The sequence below is a fragment of the Corylus avellana genome, chromosome ca11 (assembly GCF_901000735.1).
Source record: "Corylus avellana chromosome ca11, CavTom2PMs-1.0".
Lineage (NCBI taxonomy): Eukaryota > Viridiplantae > Streptophyta > Magnoliopsida > Fagales > Betulaceae > Corylus > Corylus avellana.
The window spans coordinates 8269066-8290442 of record NC_081551.1 but is presented as its reverse complement, the minus strand read 5'-3'; the positions used below and the strand labels follow the sequence as shown (position 1 = coordinate 8290442).

At 39.3% G+C, this 21377-nt stretch overlaps 1 protein-coding gene across 1 annotated transcript in view; it reads left to right on the top strand.

Moving 5' to 3' along the window:
* Nucleotides 1-4195: 4195 nt before the first annotated feature.
* Nucleotides 4196-21377, top strand: part of LOC132165387 (AUGMIN subunit 3) — a 27334-nt gene continuing 10152 nt past the window's right edge. The window contains exons 1-12 of the mRNA XM_059575922.1: nt 4196-4525; nt 4683-4719; nt 5060-5163; nt 6525-6720; nt 7788-7854; nt 9022-9125; nt 9235-9316; nt 12258-12312; nt 16179-16310; nt 17641-17710; nt 18580-18637; nt 18810-18865. Of these exons, the coding sequence (XP_059431905.1) occupies nt 4350-4525; nt 4683-4719; nt 5060-5163; nt 6525-6720; nt 7788-7854; nt 9022-9125; nt 9235-9316; nt 12258-12312; nt 16179-16310; nt 17641-17710; nt 18580-18637; nt 18810-18865 (1137 nt within the window). The 5' untranslated portion in view covers nt 4196-4349. The remainder of the gene's footprint in view (nt 4526-4682; nt 4720-5059; nt 5164-6524; nt 6721-7787; nt 7855-9021; nt 9126-9234; nt 9317-12257; nt 12313-16178; nt 16311-17640; nt 17711-18579; nt 18638-18809; nt 18866-21377) is intronic.

Here is a 21377-nt window from a genome sequence, read left to right as displayed (position 1 = left end):
CCTAATGTTTTCTCCTTGTCCTCGTTTTTGCCCAAGGTTTTCTCATTGTCCTTGTTTTAGAGGGTTGTCTCCATATTCTTGTTTTTGCCCAAGGTTTTCTCCTTGTCCTCATTTTTGCCCAAGGTTTTCTCTTTGTCTCTAGGGTGAATCTTCTTTGAAATATCCGAGGGGGATATACCCGGTTCTTTGAAATATCTGGGGGTGATATACCCGGTTCTTCTATCAAATATCCGGCAATGATATACCCGGTTCTTCTTTGAATCCCGCTTGACAAACTAAGCCTTAACCTGCAGAATAACCTTAAAACAATAATTTATAAGTCTTTCAATAGACTAACCTTTGTTCCCCGTTCGCCTTGGGGTAGCTCCTTGTTTTTGTCCAAGGTTTTCTCCTTGTCTCTGGGAATGAACCTTTGCTCCCCTTTCACCTTGACGTAGCTCATTGTTTTTGTCCAAGGTTTTCTCCTTGTCCTGTCTACCAAAGAGTAATTGTCAAAGGGGGTCCTCGGAGGACCGAGGACACTCCGATGCTTAAATTAGCATTACTCTTTATTCAAATCAAATTTATTATTGAAAGACAATCAAATAATAAAAGCATAAATAAACCAAACTCTGGGCGTACTGCTGATAGTACTTCTTCAAATGCTCGGCGTTCCTTGCTATTTCCTGTCACTGCTACACCCGATCCCGGAAGTAGTCTTCCTTGTTTTTATCTTCTTTTTGTCCTGGATGTCTCGTGCTATCTATCGCCTCCAGAACATCAGCCTCATTGATGAACTCTTGTACCTTGCTCATCAATTCTTGTAAATTGCTCGGTGGTTTTCGCGCCATTTTCCTCATCACCGGCTCTTTGGTCAAGAGCCCATGATAAATTGCCGAGTATATCAAGTCATCTGAGGGTTCTTCAATTTCTGTCTTCTCTAGGTTGAACCGAGTTATGAATTGCTTCAGGGTTTCATCATTGCGCCGCTTCAAAGTTAGCAAATAGGACGGTGGTTTTTTCTGGACCCGTGAAGTCATAAACTGAGTTAAGAATACCCGACCTAGATCTTCAAATTTGTCGACTGAGCCCGGAGGCAGCTTCCTGAACCAGTTCCGGGCACTTCCTGATAAAGTGAGAGGGAAGGCCCTGCAAGCCACCTCGTCTAGGATGCCAAGGAGGCACACATGTGATTGAAAATCTTCCAAGTGTTCAACTGGATCTCCGACCCCCTTGTAACTCATCATAGGAGGAGCCTTGAATTTTTCAGGCAACCGATATTCCTCCACACGTGGGGAAAAAGGCGAACCGGTTCCTTGCAACATCTTCTCCACGAAGGTGTCCTTCCCTTTATTCTTCCGCTCCATCTCCAGGTTGGTGAACTTCTTGTCAAACTCTGCCATCCTTTGGTTGAGTTTATCATCTCTATCTTGGGTACCACTGATTTTGCTATTATTCACTTGATTTTCCTCCTTTCGGCTTGCATGTTGCTTGAAGTTGTCTTCTTGGTGTCCTCCTCTTGGTTGATTATGAGTGCTAACACGGCTAATGTGCTCTTCTTCGTCCCACCTACTATGGGTTTTCTCGTGATGAGACTGCTCTGATATCCGTAGATGGAGTTCTGCGTTTTGCCGTGTCAAAGCTTCGATTTGCGCTGCCATTGCTGCAAAGCGTTCAGGATCTCCTATTTCTGGTTGACGAGGAGGTATGTTGTGTTGAATCGTTCCCTGCTGAACTATGGGATCAACAGGGTTGATGCTGATAACTAGATCTATCGAGTCAGTTTGGCTGGCGTGGTTGACCGGTTTCGGATTAGGCTGGACCAATGGACCAACATGGTTGGCTATTTCCGTTCTCATAGCCACCATGGCAAAAAAATTTCTTCCTTTTTGCTTTTTCCTTTTCTTCTTATCCGTGATAGAGTATCCCCAAAATGTAATAATTTGGAATAAGAATTACCTTATTCTCACAACCAATCAAAACCAAATTTGGAATTTAAACTAGAATAGCCTATTCTTAAACTAGAATAAGAATATAAGCTTAAACTAGGATAACCTATTCCTAAACCAGAATAAGAATATAAACTTAAATCAGGATAAGCTATTCTTAAACTAGAATAGGAATATAAACTTAAATCAGGATAAGCTATTCCAAAACCAAAACATGAATATAAATTAATAAGAAAAACTTGTTGCCAAACGCCAATTTTCTTCTCCAAATTCCTCCAACGTACAGCCCTTCACGTTTTTCTTTTCTTTTTATCTTTTTTGTTCTTTCTTCTTCCTTTTCTTTTTCTTTTTCTCTCTCTCTCTCTTGCGGCCAGCACCTTCTCCTTCTTTTCTTCCTTTTCTTTTTCTTCTACGAGCACTAGCTAAGTACGTGCAGGTCCAGTGCTCTGGCAGTGCTGCAGGTCAGTGATGGGCTGCTAGGGTGAATGGGCGATTTGCAGTGATGGGTTGGTGATGCCGCGGGTCCGGAGGTGAACGGTAGTGTCGCGGTGTTGCGGGCTTGGACGATGAACAACAGGTCTGGCGTGCGACCGGCGATCTGCAGGGGTGTGTGGCCGGATCTCTAGCAGTGGTGGATCTCCGGCAAGCTAGTTCGGCGAATAGCAGTCACGCTAGTGAATGTCCCGTCAGTCCGATTTGGGTCAGCCGTGCGCTGGGTCTCCGGCAGTCCGGTTTGGAGGCCGGCAATTTAAAGATCGGTGGTCAGATCTGTGCGCTTGGGCTTGGGGGCACTTCGACAGTCCGGTTTGGAGATCGACGGTGCGGCGTGGTGCGGGTCTGCGGCAGAGATCGTTGGGCTATGCGTTCTGATCTCAAGCAGTGGTGGATCTCTTGCGAACGGCAGTAAATCTCCGGCAGACTAGAGGTGTGGGTCGTGCTGGGCTTGATTCGGCAGCGTGCTTGGACACCACACTGTTGGGCTTCAGTGAACGTGGATCTGCAATGTAAGCGGCAAATTTGTGCAAATCTGCTGCCTTCCGGTTGGTTGTCGCCGGAATGCGTGCTCACACCGTGATGAATTTTTTTTTTAAGAGAAATGAATTAATCGTTCCCACACGGCGCCAAACTGTTAGAACAGTTTTCAACATGGTGGATGCGCTTTCTTCGGGGTCTTCAATACGTTGTCGTGCACTCCAAATCACTATAAAAAAGCAAAAGCAATATTGTCAAGGAGGTTCCCAGGGGACCGGGGACACTCCGATGCCAAAGTCAGAAAGAGTTTCTAACTCAATAATATGTGAGAATATTTCAGTATTCAAGATGTTTTAGTACCTTGGGTAGGAGCCTACTTAAAGGCTTAGACTGTTGAAGTAGAATTGGACTGGATCTTCTTATTTGAATTGATTTGAGAGTCCAAAGTTGAGATAGAACTCAACAGCTATCATGTAGAGATAAACATTCAACCGATATTATGTAGAGATAATATTGAATAGTCATCTTGTAGAGATAAGTATGACGTATTTATTCTAATATTATCCTGATTGGAATATAAGACTACTAATTAATTAAATAGCCTTTGCTATTTAATTAATATTTTCATGGGCCTATCATTGGCCATTGGGCCCAGAATTTGGTGGGCTTGTAGTGTGAATTTATTCCCAACAGGTGTGTTGGTTAAAGGTTTTTAGTCCGATACATTCAAACATAATTTCTAATTATATTATGTTGTTATTTTTTGAATATTTTCTAAAATAGGAAAATTACAATTTACCCCCCAAAAGTTGACAGCGTTTTTCAATTCGAACACCAAAGTTTCAATTTTTGCAATCCACACCAACAAAGTTCCAATTTTTTTTTTTTTAATTCGACCAATAAATCCCAAAATTTTCTTATTGCCCATAATTATTTTTATTTTTTATAAAAAAAAAACAAATTTGGGGGTGCAAAAATGGCCAGATGGCCAAAGAGCCACCTCAAAATTTTTTTTTATTTTTTTATTTTTTTATTTTATAAAATATAAAAAATAAAAAATTAGGAGTAATATAGGAAGTTTTAGATACAATTGGTCAAATTATAAAAATTCGAAACTTTGGAAAAGTGAATTGCAAAAATTAAAACTTTAGTAGTCGAAGTGAAACTTTGGAAAAGTGAATTGCAAAAATTAAAACTTTAGTAGCGGAAGTGAAAAACACTGTCGAGGGCAAAAATTGTTTTCCGTTAAAAATACGAAGACAAATACATTAGGAAACATTTCCAAACATTTTTTAAACCTGGTCTTTTGCCGAATTTCAAAAGTGAGTTGAGCATGGTCTAATTTGCAGCAAAGGAGCGAGAAATTGAATTCTCCGTCTGTCTCTCTCTCCCGCAGGCATTTGAAAATTGAAATGAGCATCTGAGGGAGCAATCAGATTTGCACGAAGAATGAGCGGAGCGAGACTGTGCTCGTTGTTGGGGGAATTGGGATTTCAAGGGGCAGAGGGATTGGACCCTGACAGCTTCGAGTGGCCCTTCCAGTACGAAGACGCACGCCCCATCCTCGACTGGATCTGCTCCAGTCTCCGCCCCTCCAACGTCTTCTCCCTCTCCGAACTATCCCAGTTACGTTCCTCTCTCTTTCTCTCTTCGCCATCTGATTTTGTTCTCTGTTTTTGGTGAATTATATACTACATACACTAATTTCTTATTTCCTATAATGAAAATCGTTTAGGGTTTAGTTGATGTTAGTGAATAATTGTTCGAAAATTTGGTGTCCAGGCATCAGCAGTTTCTGCAAGAAGGGAAGCTATTAGAGGTAACTTCCTCATGCCTATTTTTTGCTTGTAAGCTTTAATTACTTGCTATATGGAGCATATGACACTGAGTTTAAACTGGGTTTTCCACGTTCCGATTCGAAACGACAAAGCGCCCTAGAGAGGAAAGGGGGCATATGTTTATTGTTTCAATTTTTTTGTGCTTTAGATTTTTCGCTAAGAGAATGCGTTGGGGTCGATTGAATAAGGATCCGGAGATGTTTGGCTATTGAAGAAACAATTTTGATTATATAGTGCTTTGATAGTATTATTCGTTTTTCGTGATTTGAAGTATGCACTGAAACAAGTAAATTTATGTACAAATGTTTAATTACTTGACAGGGGGAGGATTTGGATTTTGCTTATGATAGCATTTCAGCCTTTTCTGCCAGGAGAGACAACCAGGAGGCACTTTTTGGAGCTGAAGAAGGATTAAAAGATATAAAGTAATGTAATTTGTTGGACATTGATGTTTATTCACTATTTAGTACCCCCCTCCTCGTGTTTCTTCGACCTTTTTTTTTTTGGTTATTAACTAAGCAAAACTGTGTCCAATGACCTAAGTTTGATGACCTCAAGGATGCACAGTAGGAAATTCATTGGTGATATTTGTAGTTGGGTGTGCATCTATCTTGTTTTAACTTGGGTAGAGAGGGAGGTTGCAAGGAAGTATACGTGCATGCATGAATTTATATATGGAAGAAGAGTGTAAACAAGGATGACTAACATTTCTCTTTTAACTTCATCTCTTTGTTATGTCAATGATGTTTTGACGAAATGACTTCTCCCTTATAAACAAGGATGTAGAGTTAAGTTCATGGGTTCATTCTACACGGCAATGTATTCACTCACACAATAATTTTATTTTATTTATTTATTTATTTATTTATGTGTTTGTTGTGTGAACGAGTTTATAAAATTAATCTAAGACCACCTTTCCTGACTTCATTGAGTTCTCTTAGTTTCTTCATAATCTTTTGTATGTATAATGGGCTATTGATGAGGTGGCTCCAATACAATTTTAGCACTTTAGTAGGAGTGCCTGCCTTATACATATATATTTCTCGTATTACTTCTACCCTAGTAGCATACTTTATCGATATATATGTCTTTTCTATATTATCAGTTCATTCGTCCTTATGATATAGTCAACTTTTTGGATCATCATGTACTCATCCTTATGATATTATATTCTTGTGAGACAAAAGTTGCCTGAGCAGGGCCTCTTTCAGTCCTGTGAATTCTGCTTTTGACCTTCATATTTCTTAGCATAATGAAATTATGTACTGTTTTATATTTGCTTTTGTGCATAGATGCTTTGCCACTTAAAATGCTACGCTTGGGGCATACAGGTTGCACTGAGGACTCTTTTGTTCAGAATTAGGATTTATGATAGGTCTCTTCATTATATTTTGATGCTGAATTCAGTGATTATCTTTTTAGTATGCATTTTGTTTTCACTTTATTTTTAATTGAACATAGTGTTATGTTCATCATGACAAGAAACATTATATGTGGCCACTTTATGCAAAAAAACTGATTTAAGGGTAAGACCATGTCCAAGCCATCCCTCCCAGAATACCAGTAAGGTAGGACCATGATTTGGTAATGGCCTCTTTTATTAACTTGTGACTAATCCTTGATATTTTGGCTCACGAAGATGAATTTTTTTGCTGCACTCTTGCTGGTATCTATTTGAAGATATGCTTATTTTGGTTGCTGGTAATGGAATTCTGGTAGTAGGCTTCCAGTTCTGATGGATTTATTTTTTAAAATTTTGTTTTCATTTTTTATTTTTTATCTTTAGGGATGCAACTTTAGCATATAAAGCTGAAGCTTTAGAGCTGCAGAAAGAGCTTAGGCATCTGCAGTCTCAATTTGATATGCTCAGTGGCCAAGCTTCAGCTTTGATCCAAGGGAGACGGGCACGAGTTGCTGCAACATCTAATGTCAATGGACACCTGACATTAATAGATGATAGTCTTTCAGCAAGAAATTTACAGGTGCATATGCTATGATAATTCAAACATATATATTATACACATCCACTTTAAGATAATTTTGATATATGCTGTGCAAATATAATCAATCTTTAACAGGAATGAATTTTTCAGTTTCTTGACAAGGCTGGAAAGCATATTATTTAAAAATGGTGTCCATGCATTTTGTAGGCTATGATTATTAAATAGGTGCATTATCCTATTATTTGCAGTGAAAACTTCAAGATGGCATACATTTTTGCATATGTCAGCTGTAATCTCAAAGCTAACTTCATATGCATGATAATATAGCTCTGGTCTTAAAACTAAGCTGATATATATGGATACGTTCCAGTACTTGTTAATGCACAAAAATTTACTTGGAATCTTGTGCAATTATGTAAGTATAGCAGCTTCAAGCATTGTTTACAAGCTTATTCCTTCAATAAAATATTTTTTGGAGGTGACTTTCTTGAAAATACAGCGTGTTTTGGTACCTGGGAGTGAAACTCAGAAAGCCATAACTGTTAAACCCCAATGGAAAGTATTCTTCATCCTAAAATGGTTGGTCTTTGATGTTAGATTTACTACAAAATACTGAAGCCTTTGGTTTCACGGGGTCAGATGTATTGTCAACAGATGGTTGAGTAAATGAAATCTTAGAAGAAATTATCTGTGGAAGATTGTATAAGTGATACTCTTTTTAATACTAATAAAAAGTAATGTGGTGATTTGCAGATAGAAGGATATTCTTTGTTTTCATGATTGCTGCAAGTAAATTTTTTTCTTAATATATCATTTATGTGTTATATTCCTTTCGTTTTTCTGTTTCTAGTTTGTGTCACCTATGACCGCTCCTGGTTATGAGATACATGCTATTGTGATTTTTTATTTTTAAATTTTTATTTTTCTGTAGCATGGCAGAGGAATGTTTTATTTGGAACAATCACAATGTCATAGTTACATTTCATGTCTTTGCTTGATGTGGTGAAACTGGTTGTTATTTCTTTTAAAGAGAGAACTACTTGTTGCAATATATGTTGATGGTTGACCATTTCAGAAGTTTTTGGAATTCTTTAATTGTGACTTAGATGAACGCAGTTCTTGGAAGGATCACTGCTACAGCACAGGAGTTGGCTCATTATCATTCCGGTGATGGTATCATTTTTATCACTTGTAGTTTTACTTTCATGGCCAATTGAATTTATTTTCATTTTTCTCCACCAAAGTTGTGAAATTTTTTTATTGAGATTCTCCAATATTAAATCTAACCAATGAGTTTGTTGACCTTTTTTTTTTTTTTTTTAATGTGAAAAAAAGGTACATGATGATATTTGGGTTTTTTGTGGGCTGTTCTTGCTGTTTTTTGGGTATTTCTTTTGCTCATTTTTGTTAGGAGCTTTCTGTGTATACTGCTTGTGTACTTAGCCTTGCGCTTTTTTAATAAGTTGTCAATTACTTATCAAAAAAATGATGATATTTGGGTTTTGGTTTGGGGCTCATCAACTAATTCAGCCCAAACATTACTTTTAATTTTGGGGAACTTCATTTGACCCCCTTGAACTTCCATCACATTTGCAATGTTTCTCCTAAAGTTCAAAAACTCTCAATTTAGTGTATTGAACTTCTAATTTTTTGCAATGTCACTCCTTTGTTAGGTTTTTTTTATTAAATCCGGTCAAAATTTCCAAAATACCTATTTTTTTTTTTTATAAAATAAAAATAAATAAATTGAAGAGATTCAAGCATGAGTATTTTTGCAAATTTCGTTAAATCTTTACCAACACCTGAATCATTGCAATTTTTTTTTTTTTTTAATTTTTAAAATGGGGGGTGTTTTGGTCAATACACTAAATTGAGAGTTTTGGAACTTTAAGGAGGTAATTGCAAAAGTGATAGATGTTCAGGGTTGTTAAGTGAAGTTTTCCTTTTAATTTTTTCTTTCTTCTTTTCCTTTTATGGACTTGATGTTATACTTTTTAGCTAATTGGTTTGGTGGGTTGGTTGAGGTTGAACCCATGGGTTGTCTATTGTTTGGGGTTTCAAACTTATTACAGTTCTTGCCCTAGTTGGTTTTAGCTGTACATTTTTTTTTATCTTGACTGAATCTGCCTAAGGTCCACATATTGCTTTCTGTTCTAGGTTTTCTACTATGAAACTTGATCAATATTGGGCTTTGTAAATGTTGGTTTTTCAAAATTATGTATACGAATTTCGAGATTTTGGTTCTGATTCATGCTCAATTAGAAAGATTTATATGCTCTTTCCCCCCCAACAATTTCATCCTACTTTATATGATGAGATTATAGCACTATTAACTTGCAGAGGATGGCATCTATTTAGCATACTCTGACTTTCATCCATACTTGCTGGGAGATTCGTCCTGTATAAAGGAGCTAAATCAGTGGTTTGCTAAGCAATTGGACACGGTATGTGTGCTGGCTTTTGTTGTGTTTGTCTGCACTTGGTGTAATATTTTTGATGTTACAGTCTTGTCCAGTCATAGAATTGATAACCTTATTATGTGATCATGATTAGGGTCCTTTCCGATTAGTTGCTGAGGGAAAATCCAAATGTTCTTGGGTGAGTCTTGATGACATTTCAAATATCATTGTACAAGGTATTTCTTCTCTGTTGCCTCTATGGCTTATTTTTTTTTTACCTGTGTGCATATATATATATTTGCATTTGATTGCCTTTTTAGTTACCTATTGGTGGTTGCCCAATGTATATCATCATGATTGCATAGTGATTTGTGCATTCGTGCACCTCTTATGTGTGTAGAGAGAGTTAAAATTTGTTTTGATTTTATGAGATTTTAATCCATTCATCTTTCATGTTTGCTTGCATAGATGAAATGTCCGAATTTTCTTTAAACTAAAAAAATGAGTACTTTCAAACAATAATATCATATATTAATCATCAGTTGTATTTATATCGCGTGTCTTCTCTATGTAATGTTCGGAATATTTATTGTGTGATACTAGTGAGAATGATCAGGATTGAAATTCAAGTTGACCTTACTTTTGTTAGGGCTATGGTGTTTGAAGTTAATTATTACCAGCTTTCAATCTTTCTATTTATTCATACACACGCTTGAAGCATGGGTTTGAGTATTGCCTTTCCATGTAGTGGGCATATCTTCATTTTTCATTTTACTTTTTCTTTTTTGGTAAATGAAATAATTGTAGTTATCGGTTTAAATTTTTTTTGATAAGTTATCGGTTTAAAATTTGTATGTTCCTTTGAAAGAAGACAAAGTTTAAGATGGAAAGTTTGAAGTTTCTTTCCCAGTCTGCATTGGAAAGGGGTCTTACCTCACTTGGTTATTGTTTTTGGAGAAGATTTATTTTTCAATTAGGTGCATGTAGGCCCGTCAAGACATTCCTAATATGCGTGTTTGCATTCTGGGAATGATGCCATCTTAGTTCTTCTTTAGGGTGTTTTGCTATGGGTGGTTATTCAAGGTTCTTCGTCGCATCTAAGGCATTCAATTTTTGGCAGCCGATGCGTCTTTTGTACTATGTATTGTTGAGAGGAGAAGGGGTGTTTCTTGGGCAGATTTTAAGGTGAGGTGAGCGTGGGCTGTTTTTTGGGTAATGTGGAGGCTTTGTTACATGGGGAGGGGCAGGAGGAATTTGTGAAATCCTGCAGAGTTGTGAGCAGAGCTTTTATAGCTCAAAGATGTACCAATTGCCATGGTCGGTATTTGGCACATGCGAAATACAAAGGTGGTGGCCGGAGAGGCTGCATTATCATATCGGAAGGACGTGAGGGGAAGGGCTGGAGAAGCTGCTCTCTTGAGTTGCCAAAGGCACTCTCCTTCTAGTTGTCCTTCAGCGATGGTCTCAAAGTTTGGCTCCCCATAGGCTTCTTGGTGGTCTTCCTTTGTGTGGAGTGGGTGGTAGCACAATGACAATAGAGGTTTTGGCCCCAGTGGAGGTTGTTCGGAAAAAGGACATATGTGGAGGTTATGGAAGGGTCCGGGCAGTCTCCGGTAATTCCCATAGCTCACAGGGGCAATGCGGGTATTTCAGAGTTTAAAGAAAGGAGAGGATGGGGTGGCAGCGGCAGAGGCTCTTGGGGTGGTGTCAGGATATGCCTGGTTTCTTGCTGACATTACCAAGTCTGAAGCTTCCACAGTCATTTTGGTTGATGTGGAATTCATTTGATTGGAAAAAATGTTTCCCTTTCTAAAAGTAGAAATTGAAGGATATTTATCCTCCTTTTTCCACTCGTATCTTTGGATTACGGCCTATGTGTCCCCTTTGTCGATTAGCTTTGATGATTTCCTTGTTCGTTTTTCTCTTTCTAATTAGGTGATTCATTTTGTGTACTTCTCGTGTACTTAGGGGTTCGTGCGCTCCCCCCCAACATAAGAATCCTTTGAGAGGCGTTCTTTGTGTGGAGGACAGTGTTAGGGAAGACCTTAACTTTGGATTACCTGGTAAAGAGACACTTCATAGTGATGGATTGGTGATGCATGTGCAAGAAGACTAGGAAGATCATAGATCATCTTCTTCTCCATTGTGAAGTGGCTGGAGCTTTGTGGGTATCAATTTACCGTCTTTTTGGATTAGATGGGTCATGCCCGAAAAGATGGTGGAGTTGTTGACTAGCTGGAGAGGTTAGTTGGCTCCTTTGTGCTTAATGTGATGTACTTGGAGGGAGTGAACACTTGGAATTTTGAAGAGTGTGAGAGATCATTGTTAGAGTTAAAAGCTATTATGTTCAAATCTCATTATGTTTGGGTGGCGGCTAACAATAGTTCTCGTTTTTATAGTCTTTTAATTTTTTTTTGGATTTGTGTTCTTCTACTTCTGCCTAATTGGGGGTCTCTTTTATATACTTCTTGTATGCTTGGGTTGTTCCCCTCGGTGCTTACGAATAAGATGAATCACTTATAAAAAAAAATCATTTGAGGCCTTAGACAAAATGATAAGTTTATATCCCAATTGTCCTTTTAAAGAAGGCAAAGTTTAAGAGGGAAAGCTTAAAGTTTCTTTCCTAGTTTCTATTGGAAGCTTGTCTACTTGCACTTGGTCATTGTTTTCAAAGAAAAGAAGAATTATTTTTCATTTAAGGCCTTGGACAGAAATACAGGTTTATTTCCACTTGAAGATATTCTTTGGTAAGTCTCTTTTTGAAATGATTGAACCAATTGATGAATTTATAAATACATAATCAAATTTTATGGTTTATAAACTGCAACTTAATCCATATGCCATCCATAGAACTGTGAATCTAAGTTCTAACTGTGCTGTTAGTTTTAAAGGAACTTGTGTTTTTGTTTGCTCATAGCAAATGTTTAACGAAGGGAAAAAATGCTCGTGTTTTTAGCTTTGCATTATTTTTTTTGGTTTTTTTGTTTTTTTTCTCTTTCCATTTTTAGCCTTTTGAGAAATTCTATCATCATTGTATATCTCAATTGTCTTGAGTTTGGTGCATTTTCTTGATACTTATGCATAAATACAAGTTTTTAATTTGAAATTAAATATGTTAGGTTACGATCTACTGTGCACTTAAGTAATTTTTTCTTTTTTGTTTTAACAACGCAACAGATGTGGAAAAATCCCAACACCAACGTGTATCTGAATTGCAGCGGCTTCGTTCTATGTATGTTTTTTGTATCTAAATAAGTTATTTGTTTTCTTTTTCCCATTATATGTTATATTTCTTAGGGAAACTACATTTAGCCACCCAAAAAAAAAAAAAAAAAACTCTGATAGATCATATTAACTCTATTGAGGAAGGGGAGCGGTTGTGGATGGAGAGAGATTTTGAGGAAGAGGAGATTTGGGCGGTGGTGAGGAATTTGCAGGGTGATAAGGCACCTGGACCGGATGGCTTTACCATGGCGTTTTATCAGAAATGTTGGGAGGTTATTAAGGAGGACTTGATGGCGGTTTTCAAGGAATTCCATGAAAGTGGTAAATTCGAAAAGAGCATTAATGCTACTTTTGTAGCACTTATTCCAAAAAAAGCTGGAGCGGTGGACATAAGGGATTTTCGACCTATTAGCCTGGTAAGCGGGGTGTATAAGATAATCTCAAAGGTGTTGGTTAGTCGGTTGAATTCTGTCATGGGGAAGCTCGTGTCACATACCCAAAATGCTTTTATACCTGGCAGGCAAATTTTAGACTCTGTTTTAATGGCAAATGAATGTGTGGATAGTCGGATTCGATCTGGGGAACCAGGTATTATTTGCAAGTTAGATCTGGAGAAGGCATATGACCATGTCAACTGGGATTTTTTATTGTATATGTTGGAGAAATGTGGTTTCGGGGAAAGGTGGAGAGCGTGGATTCGGCATTGTGTCTCTACTGTAAGATTTTCAGTGCTCATTAATGGAACACCAACAGATTTTTTTGGTAGTTCTCGGGGAGTGAGACAAGGGGATCCTTTGTCCCCTTTGTTATTTGTGTTGGTGATGGAGGCGTTCAGTAGGATGATGAAGGCAATGGCGGAGAGAGAACTTATGGCTGGCTTCTCAGTGGGTTCGCAGCTTAATGAGGTAATGGAAGTGTCCCATTTACTCTTTGCTGATGATACTATTATTTTTTGTGAGCCAAAGGTGGAACAACTTCGGAATTTGCGATGCTTGTTGTTGTGCTTTGAAGCGGTTGCGGGGTTGAAAATAAATTTATCAAAGTCTGTAATTGCGCCTATTGGTATGGTGGAAGATGTAGAAGGATTGGCAAATATACTTGGTTGTGGTGTGGATTCTTTACCATTTATATATTTGGGATTGCCTTTGGGGGCTCATAGTAAGGACCCTGCTATATGGAATAAGGTTATAGAGAAGATGGAGATGAAATTGGCGGGATGGAAGCGAATGTATTTATCCAAGGGGGGGCGAATAACGTTGATCAAGAGTACGCTATCTAGTATACCCACATACTATTTATCGTTGTTTCAAATCCCAGTGAATGTGGCGAAACGGCTCGAAAAAATGCAAAGAGATTTTCTATGGGGAGGTGTCGGAGATGAGTTCAAATTCCATTTGGTCCGATGGTCCAACATTTGTATGCCTGTGGAGGCGGGGGGATTAGGGGTAAAGAATTTGACACAATTTAATCGAGCCTTATTGGGTAAATGGTTGTGGAGATTTGCATTTGAAAGAGATGCATGGTGGAGGAAATTAGTGGAGACAAAATATGAGGTGATGAGGGGTGATTGGTGTACCAAGGAGGTAGGAGGGTCATATGGGGTGGGATTGTGGAAAAGTATCCGAAAGGGATGGGATGAGTTTCAGCAACATGTGCGATTTAAGGTAGGAAACGGGTCTCGTGTGTTGTTTTGGAAGGATGTGTGGTGTGGGGAGGCATCACTACAGAATTTGTTTCCTGCTTTATTCAATATTGCATGTGAAAAGGAGGCATGGGTAGAGGAGAATATGGAGAGGGTAAATGGAGCTATCTATTGGAATGTTCGATTTATTCGACATGTCCATGATTGGGAATTGGAAGAGGTTTCGAGATTCTTCGAACTGCTGTATTCCCAACAAGTAAGGCAAGGTGGGGTAGATAAAATTTGTTGGATGCCTTCAAAGAGGAAAATTTTTGAGGTGAAGTCTTTCTACAAGGTGAAAATAAATTCAGCACCGGTGGATGGTCCATGGAAACTTATTTGGAAGAGTAAAGCTCCACCGAGGGTGGCTTTTTTCGTATGGACGGCAGTTATGGGGAAAATTCTAACATTGGACAACATACGGAAGAAGAACATCATTGCGACGGAATGGTGTTGTATGTGCAAGAAGAGTGGCGAATCTATTGATCACCTTTTAGTGCATTGCGAAACTGCTGTTGAGGTATGGAACATGATTCTCCAACTCTTTGGGATAACGTGGGTGATGCCTGGGAGTTTGAAGGAATGCTTGGGGAGTTGGGGAGGGCAAAGGGGAAAGCGGACAGTCATGTACATTTGGAGGATGGCACCATTGTGTGTAATGTGGTCATTATGGAGAGAAAGGAATGCGCGGAGCTTTGAGGATCGTGAAATGGGGATGATAGAATTGAAGAAAAGAGTGATCCAAACACTCTACTCGTGGAGGGTCATGGGGTTTTCTTCGCAAGCTACAACGCTTACGGAGTTTATCGATCTATGTGCGTCTTTTTCAGTTTGAAGCTCGTGTAGTGGGCTCTTTTGTATACTTCCTGTGTACATGGGTTGCGCCCCTTGCGTTTTTTATATAATGCCTTTTACTTATCAAAAAAAAAAAAAAAAAAAAAAAAAACTGCCACCCCTTTTGTACTTACACTTGTGTAAACTTTAAAAAGTGACACTTGGCCTCTCAAACTATCACTTCATTGCAAGTTACATCCTTCATTATAACTTTTGGTGTTAAAATGGATGGAAAATAGCACCATTTGATATGCACATGATAAATTTTGACTTGGAATGCCCCAAATTATCCCTAAGAATTATAAAAGAAGGAAAAACAAAAAAAGAGAAAAAAAAAAGAGGTTGAGGGGATGGTTCACCCACTCCCTTATCAGTTTTGGGGGTGGCCGAACCATCCTTACAACATTGAGGGGGTGATTAGGCTACCCCTTCAGGCTTTTGGGGCGGCCGAATTGTCCCCTCAGCCTTGAGAGCTGATTTAGCTACCCCAATACTAGCTCAACCTTGAACAGTGGTTCAACAATCCCTTTAGCTTCCATTTTTTTAATGATTTTCAGGGGTAATTTAGGCATTTTAAATTAAAAGTTAGCACATATGCGTCACATTTCATCTATCTTAATGCTAAAAGCTAATGAGGGGTGAAACTTGCAATAAAGTGGTGCTTTGAGAGGGTCATGTGTCACTTTTTTAAAGTTTGGACGTGTAACTGCAAAAGAGGCGTCGGTTTGAGAGTATTATGTGTAATTTCCCCTTTATTCTTTTTATTCTTTTTATTGGTGCTAGTGGTAATTGAATAATGGAGGAGTTTCTAATTGCATGGGAATACATTTCCAACTTTTTGTTAGGACAAGGGAAATAACATGTGATGCACTTTAAGCGTTAAGAAGAAACTAGAAGTAGAGCAGTTCTTAGAATGGTTTTTACATTTTATGATTCACTACCACCAAGAAGCTTCCTTGTTAGTTATAACTGTAAAGTGGCTGCAGTGCTAGTGTTACACGAGGCATGAGTTTTACAAGTTCTGGTTTTCTAATCTATCATCTTCTTTGTATGCCTCCCGTATCTCTCGTGTGTGCTGGATGTGGGTGACTGTAACACATTGATGATGACTTGCACAAGCACATTCACATTCTTGGATACATGGTTGCAATTTTCTAATCTATCATCTTCCTCGTATGCCTCCCATATCTCTCGTGCGTGATGGATGTGGATGACAGTAACACACATTGATGATGACATGCACAAGCACATTCACATTCTTGGATGTGACATCTTGTTAGTTTTTTGGGTTACTTTGGGGACTTTGTGATGATTGTCTAATTTCCTGAAGTTTTATTGGCTGTTCAATGTTATCACAGATTTGGAACAAGTGAAAGACAGTGGGTAGAGGCCCAAGTTGAGAATGCTAAGCAGCAAGCAATTCTAATAGCACTTAAATCTCAGATATCATCAGATGAAGCTCACATTCATCTTGATCTTCATTCTCTTAGGTACTTGCTCCATAATTTACTTGTCAAGTTATTATGCTATTTTAGATGTTTGGCTTTTTAACTTTTAGGTTGCAAATCACCTCGCAAGATCCATGTCTAGAGCCTAGGTAATTATGCATGGAAAAAGTTGAACCCCCTTGTCTCACCCAAAAGATTGGGGTAAAATATATGAATGAAAATGCTTTTAGGTACAAGTTTCATATTTTATTTTCCAAGTCATAATGTAAACATCATGAAGCTAAACATGGTAATTTGGTCCCCTCATCATTTGAGAATTGGCCTTCCAGACAAGAATCAATGAGCTCCTGAAGATTCCTATCCCTTATAAGGTCAAGTGCATGACTTGGAGGCATATGTTTTCTGTTTAGAAGATCAAGTAAAAGAGTGCCAAAACTATACATTACATTTTTAGGTGTAACTCATCCTGTTAAATACTTGGGAGGAATAAATGCCAGGTTTGTACTGAAATGTTTCCCATCTCTATTTTTTATCAAACCAAAGCATGCAAGTCTTGAGTTACCATCATCACCGAAGACGATTCTATAAGCATTCAAATCATGATAAAGAGCACATTCTTTGCTAGTACAATATTCTTGAGCTTGTGCAAGATGCAAAGCAATCCTTAATCGCATTGCCCATTTCGGAGGTTGTTGCTTAATCGCATTGCCCATTTCGTAGGTTGTGTTTCCCAATGAAGTAAGTGCTTTGCTAATGTATCATGGGGCATATATTCTGCAATAAGTAACCTCTCACCAGCTTTAAACTTTGCAGCAGTCAAGAAGCCATTAAACTTATTGTGTTTAGAGGAACTAGTGTCTTTCCTAAGAGGATGCAAGCTATGGGTTTTGTTGCCCATTTGTAATGAACAAGTGTTGACTCTAGTGCGGTGGATTATGTCATTCTCATGGTAGATGTCATTCTCATATAACCATGGTCTACCCAATAGAATGTGAAATGCATCCATTGGCACAATGTCACACATAGCCTCACTATCAACATTATCACCCAAGGAAAAATTGACTAAACAAATATTTGTGACCAGCGCTTCATTACCTTTTCGATCTTGTATACTTTGTCTGCTTGGATTGTAGTCCCTCTGTGTTTATCTTTTTGAAGGGCTTACTTATGAGAAAATAAGAAAGAAAAAACAAAAAGAAGCCCAAGAAAGTCTGAACTTCTGGATAGATAATGTAAGACTATCGTCTTTAGTAAGAATTGAACATATTAATATCTTACATTGTTTACTTTCTCTAGAAATGCGTTTTTATTCTTGAAACATTATTGTTTCTGCTATTAAATGTTATCTTCTTGTATATTCTATAATAACCAGGAGAAAGCATTCTGAGCTGGTGGGAGAACTTTCTAGTCTTTTTCACAAAGAAGAGAAGTTGTTATCCGAGGTTTGTCCCTGTATCTAGTTCCAATTTGTCTACATCTTTTTTTTTTTTGATAAGTAATGTTGTATTTTCTACATCTTGCCTGCCATATCCTCATCAATTGCAATAGTTTTTAGTTCCAAGCATGGACGGTTAGTTTAATTGCCTTCTATTATATATATATATATTTTAAGGATATATATATATATTTTAAGGATCTATATATATTTTAAGGATCTTAGTTTATCATAGGTTCTACTATTTGTCTTCCCCTCATGGCATAAAGCAGCATCAGGTTATCAGTGTCATATGTTTATATTTAATTATGCATGGAGAGAAATATCATCTGAAAGGTTATACAACTAGTGACATTAGAAAGAGCAACTGAATCCAAATCGCTGTCTTGTTAAATTTTTTATTTTTAACCGAAAGGAGGTACTGAATTTATTTCAAAAAAACTGAAATATCCTTCAACCTTTCAAGAAATGCAGTTAAAAATGCTATCATTGCTACATGCATATATATGATTAAGAATGATAACCATTCTTAATATACAATGCAAACACATATGCAAATACCTACATGCATATGTAGAGCTCCTTAAGTTTAGGTTTGCTTCCATGCCATCACCTTACAACTATATATCTGTCTCTTCTAGTCATGTCTCTTCCACTTCGGTTGGAGTTTCCAAGGTCTTTAAACTTTAGGTGCTAATTTTCTCGGTTTTCCCCCTTGTTTCTTTTTATCTGGTGTTTTTTCTCTTGTACGCTTTCCATATGCGTGGGTGCATCCAATTTACATCAAATGATTTCTTACTCCCCAGAAAATGTGCGTTCTTTTTGTTGCTGTATTTCAGTCTGAGTGTATAATTTGTACTATGTCTTATTTTTCAGACTATTCCAGATCTTTGTTGGGAGCTCGCTCAACTCCAGGACACATATATTTTGCAAGGTATTCTCTTGTAGTTTTCCCTCTATAGAATTGTTAGAAGAAAGAAAACTTATAAAGAACAGGAGTTGTTAGAAGAAAGAAAGTATCTATTTCCTTTTCTTAATTTTTTTCCTGTGTTATGGTTCTAATTCTTTTTCTATAAAATAATATTGTTCAACTTTTTAACTTTTAGGTGATTATGATTTAAAGGTCATGCGCCAAGAATACTATATTAGCCGGCAGAAAGCGGTATATTTAGCTATTATATTATTTTTTTTTTGGATTATTCTTCTGATATGTTTTGGCAGGTAACATTTCACTGATGATTTTAATGTCACCTGCCCTTAGATTTATCTGTAATGGAAACAGTGACTTGTTAGGTGTGTAATGTTATGAAGCTGAACTACCTCTGGTTTCTGGGTTTTGAAACCTGAAGATCGTTCTGCCCTATTAACCTGCTGTTAGCTTTACCCTTGATTCTAGTTTCTTTTCATAATGTTCGGTGCAAGAATCTGACCTTGGAGCCATCTCCCACCTCAAATTTGATTCTCTCTCTCTAGAATGTCTCTCTCTCTCTCTCTAGACTCGGAAGAATTTCAAAATTTGAATTTTTGAAAGTTTTTTCTGCGATCGGTGGTGCGGCTGGTGCTGCGCGTTAGGGTTCGGCGTATGGAACGCAGTTTCTCTTTTGAAGCCAAAACCTTCTGCCTTTCGGCAAAGGTTGGGTGTCCTAACCTTCGTCTGGAGGAGAGGAGAAAAGGTTTCGTGGGGTATATTTACGCGAGCATTCGGTGTTCGTCGTGGTTGGTGGAAACGGTGGAAGCGGCGATTCAGGTTCAGGTGAAGGAAGAAATTGCCAAATCTTACCGGGAGGGTGATAAGGCCACGATGGTCCACGGGGGAGGTAATAAGGCCGGAAGGTTCTTGGAGGTATCGGTGTTGGCTGAGGGTGGTCGTAAGGGAGTCATTTGGCTTCCGGAGGGACGTTTTGGGAGGGGCTGGCGGCGTTTCGCGGGAGAGCTTCGGCAACTGATGGCGGCACAGATCAAGTCGGATGGTACGGCGGAGTCGGGGGTTCCATCTTCGGCGGGGTTTCTAATGGATGGTCCTTCTTTGGGGGTCGATTCCGGGAGGTCTTTCGTGGATGTCCTTCGATCTTCTCCGGGCGTCGAGGCGAGAGCAGTTGAGTATCCGAGGTCTCTCGATTTGCTTCCGGGGTCGTCTTGGTGGGATTCGGAGTATGACGGTTTGGGGTTGCGGTCTGCCGTGGATTGCTCTGCGTTGGAGAGCTTGTCTTCTCCTCTGGCGGAGGCGGCTGGGTCAGTGAGTCTGAGGAAGAAGAAGAAGGGCAAGATCGGTATTAGTGGATTGTTGAGGCTTCTAGGGCAAATCCAACGTAAGTTGGACCGGGTCTGTGCAGGGGTTGTCTCGAAGCCCAATCGCAGGAGTAATAGGGTGCGTTTTTTGGGCCTATCAACCTCTGCTTTGGGTTGTGATTCCGGGTCGGTCTCTGAAGTGGTTTTGGGTCAAAATTTGGATCCGGTTCAATACTTGGATCCGGATTTCTCAGATCCAGTCCATAACTCGTTCTCATTACCTTTGGAGTCTGCATCGGCTGGGATTCCTTTAGCCTCTGAAGAGTGTTTGGAGCCGTTGGCTAGGTCTTCCGGCGATGGGTCTTCCCCGGCAGTGTTCTCTCTCTCTCCGGTGCGAGTTTTGGGCGAGATTGTTGGGTCTGCCGGTGACGGGTCCTCTCAGGGGGCTACTTTTTCCCCTTCTGCGGAGGCTGTACCGGCGAGCACGTTGCGCAGGGACTGGGAGGGTTTTCTTTCTTCGATGCCTGAAACCTGCCGGGGTGCGACTGGGTCTTCGGAGATTTCTGATTCGGCTCGTCTTTCTATTCTCAAGGAGGCCTTCGCTGTTCCTTGGGAGGTGGACTCTCCGGCGAGCTCTTGCAGGGAGGTTCCTTTTTCGGGGGAGGAGGAGCTGGTTGTTCGTCCTTCTTCTCCGGAGAAAGGTTTGTTTCGTCGTGGGTTCTTGAGTCCGAGAGCCGTCTCTCCCGCTCCGGTGGTGTTGAAGGATTCTTTGTCTTCTAAGGGAAAGGACCCCGTTCTGGTTCCCTCTGCGCCGGTGGAGGTTCAAGTTGGCTGTCCCCCTGCTACTACCTCCTTGTTCTCGTCGCAGGGATGCACTTCACTCTCGACTACTTCCCTTCTCGATGGGGCGGCTGAGATGGGGAGGAGTCTTAGCCGTCCTTTTCCTCGCATGACAGAGAGTGGTACTCCCATTTACTCTTCTATATCCTCGTCCCAACTGTTTTATACCCGGAGGGTGAAGGAAAAAGTCGCAAAGCAGCTGCATAAGAACAAGGACCTGCTTGCTGAGGTTGAAGTTTCTGCCCCTAAGGTTGAAGTTTCTGCTTCTAAGGTTAAGGGGTTGAGGGAGCTCAATAATCTGGATTGCTCCATCTCTCCGGTGAAGGGCCGGCGTCGGCGGGGTTTTTTGGGATCGAAAAATGCTTTTTCTTTTCCCCCTGAGGTGCACTAGGGTTCCACCTGAGATGCACTAGGGCTGCACTAGGGCTTTTCTTGGGGTTTGGTTGGGTCTCTTGTATTCCCCTTTGGATGGGTGTTTGGTTTGATTGGGTTTTTCTGGGTTTTTGATTGGTTTGTTTGGTTTTTTCTGGGTTTTTCTGGGTGTTTGTTTGGGTTCCTTTGTATACATTATTGTGTACTTAGAGGCGCTTTGCGCTTTTTTTGAT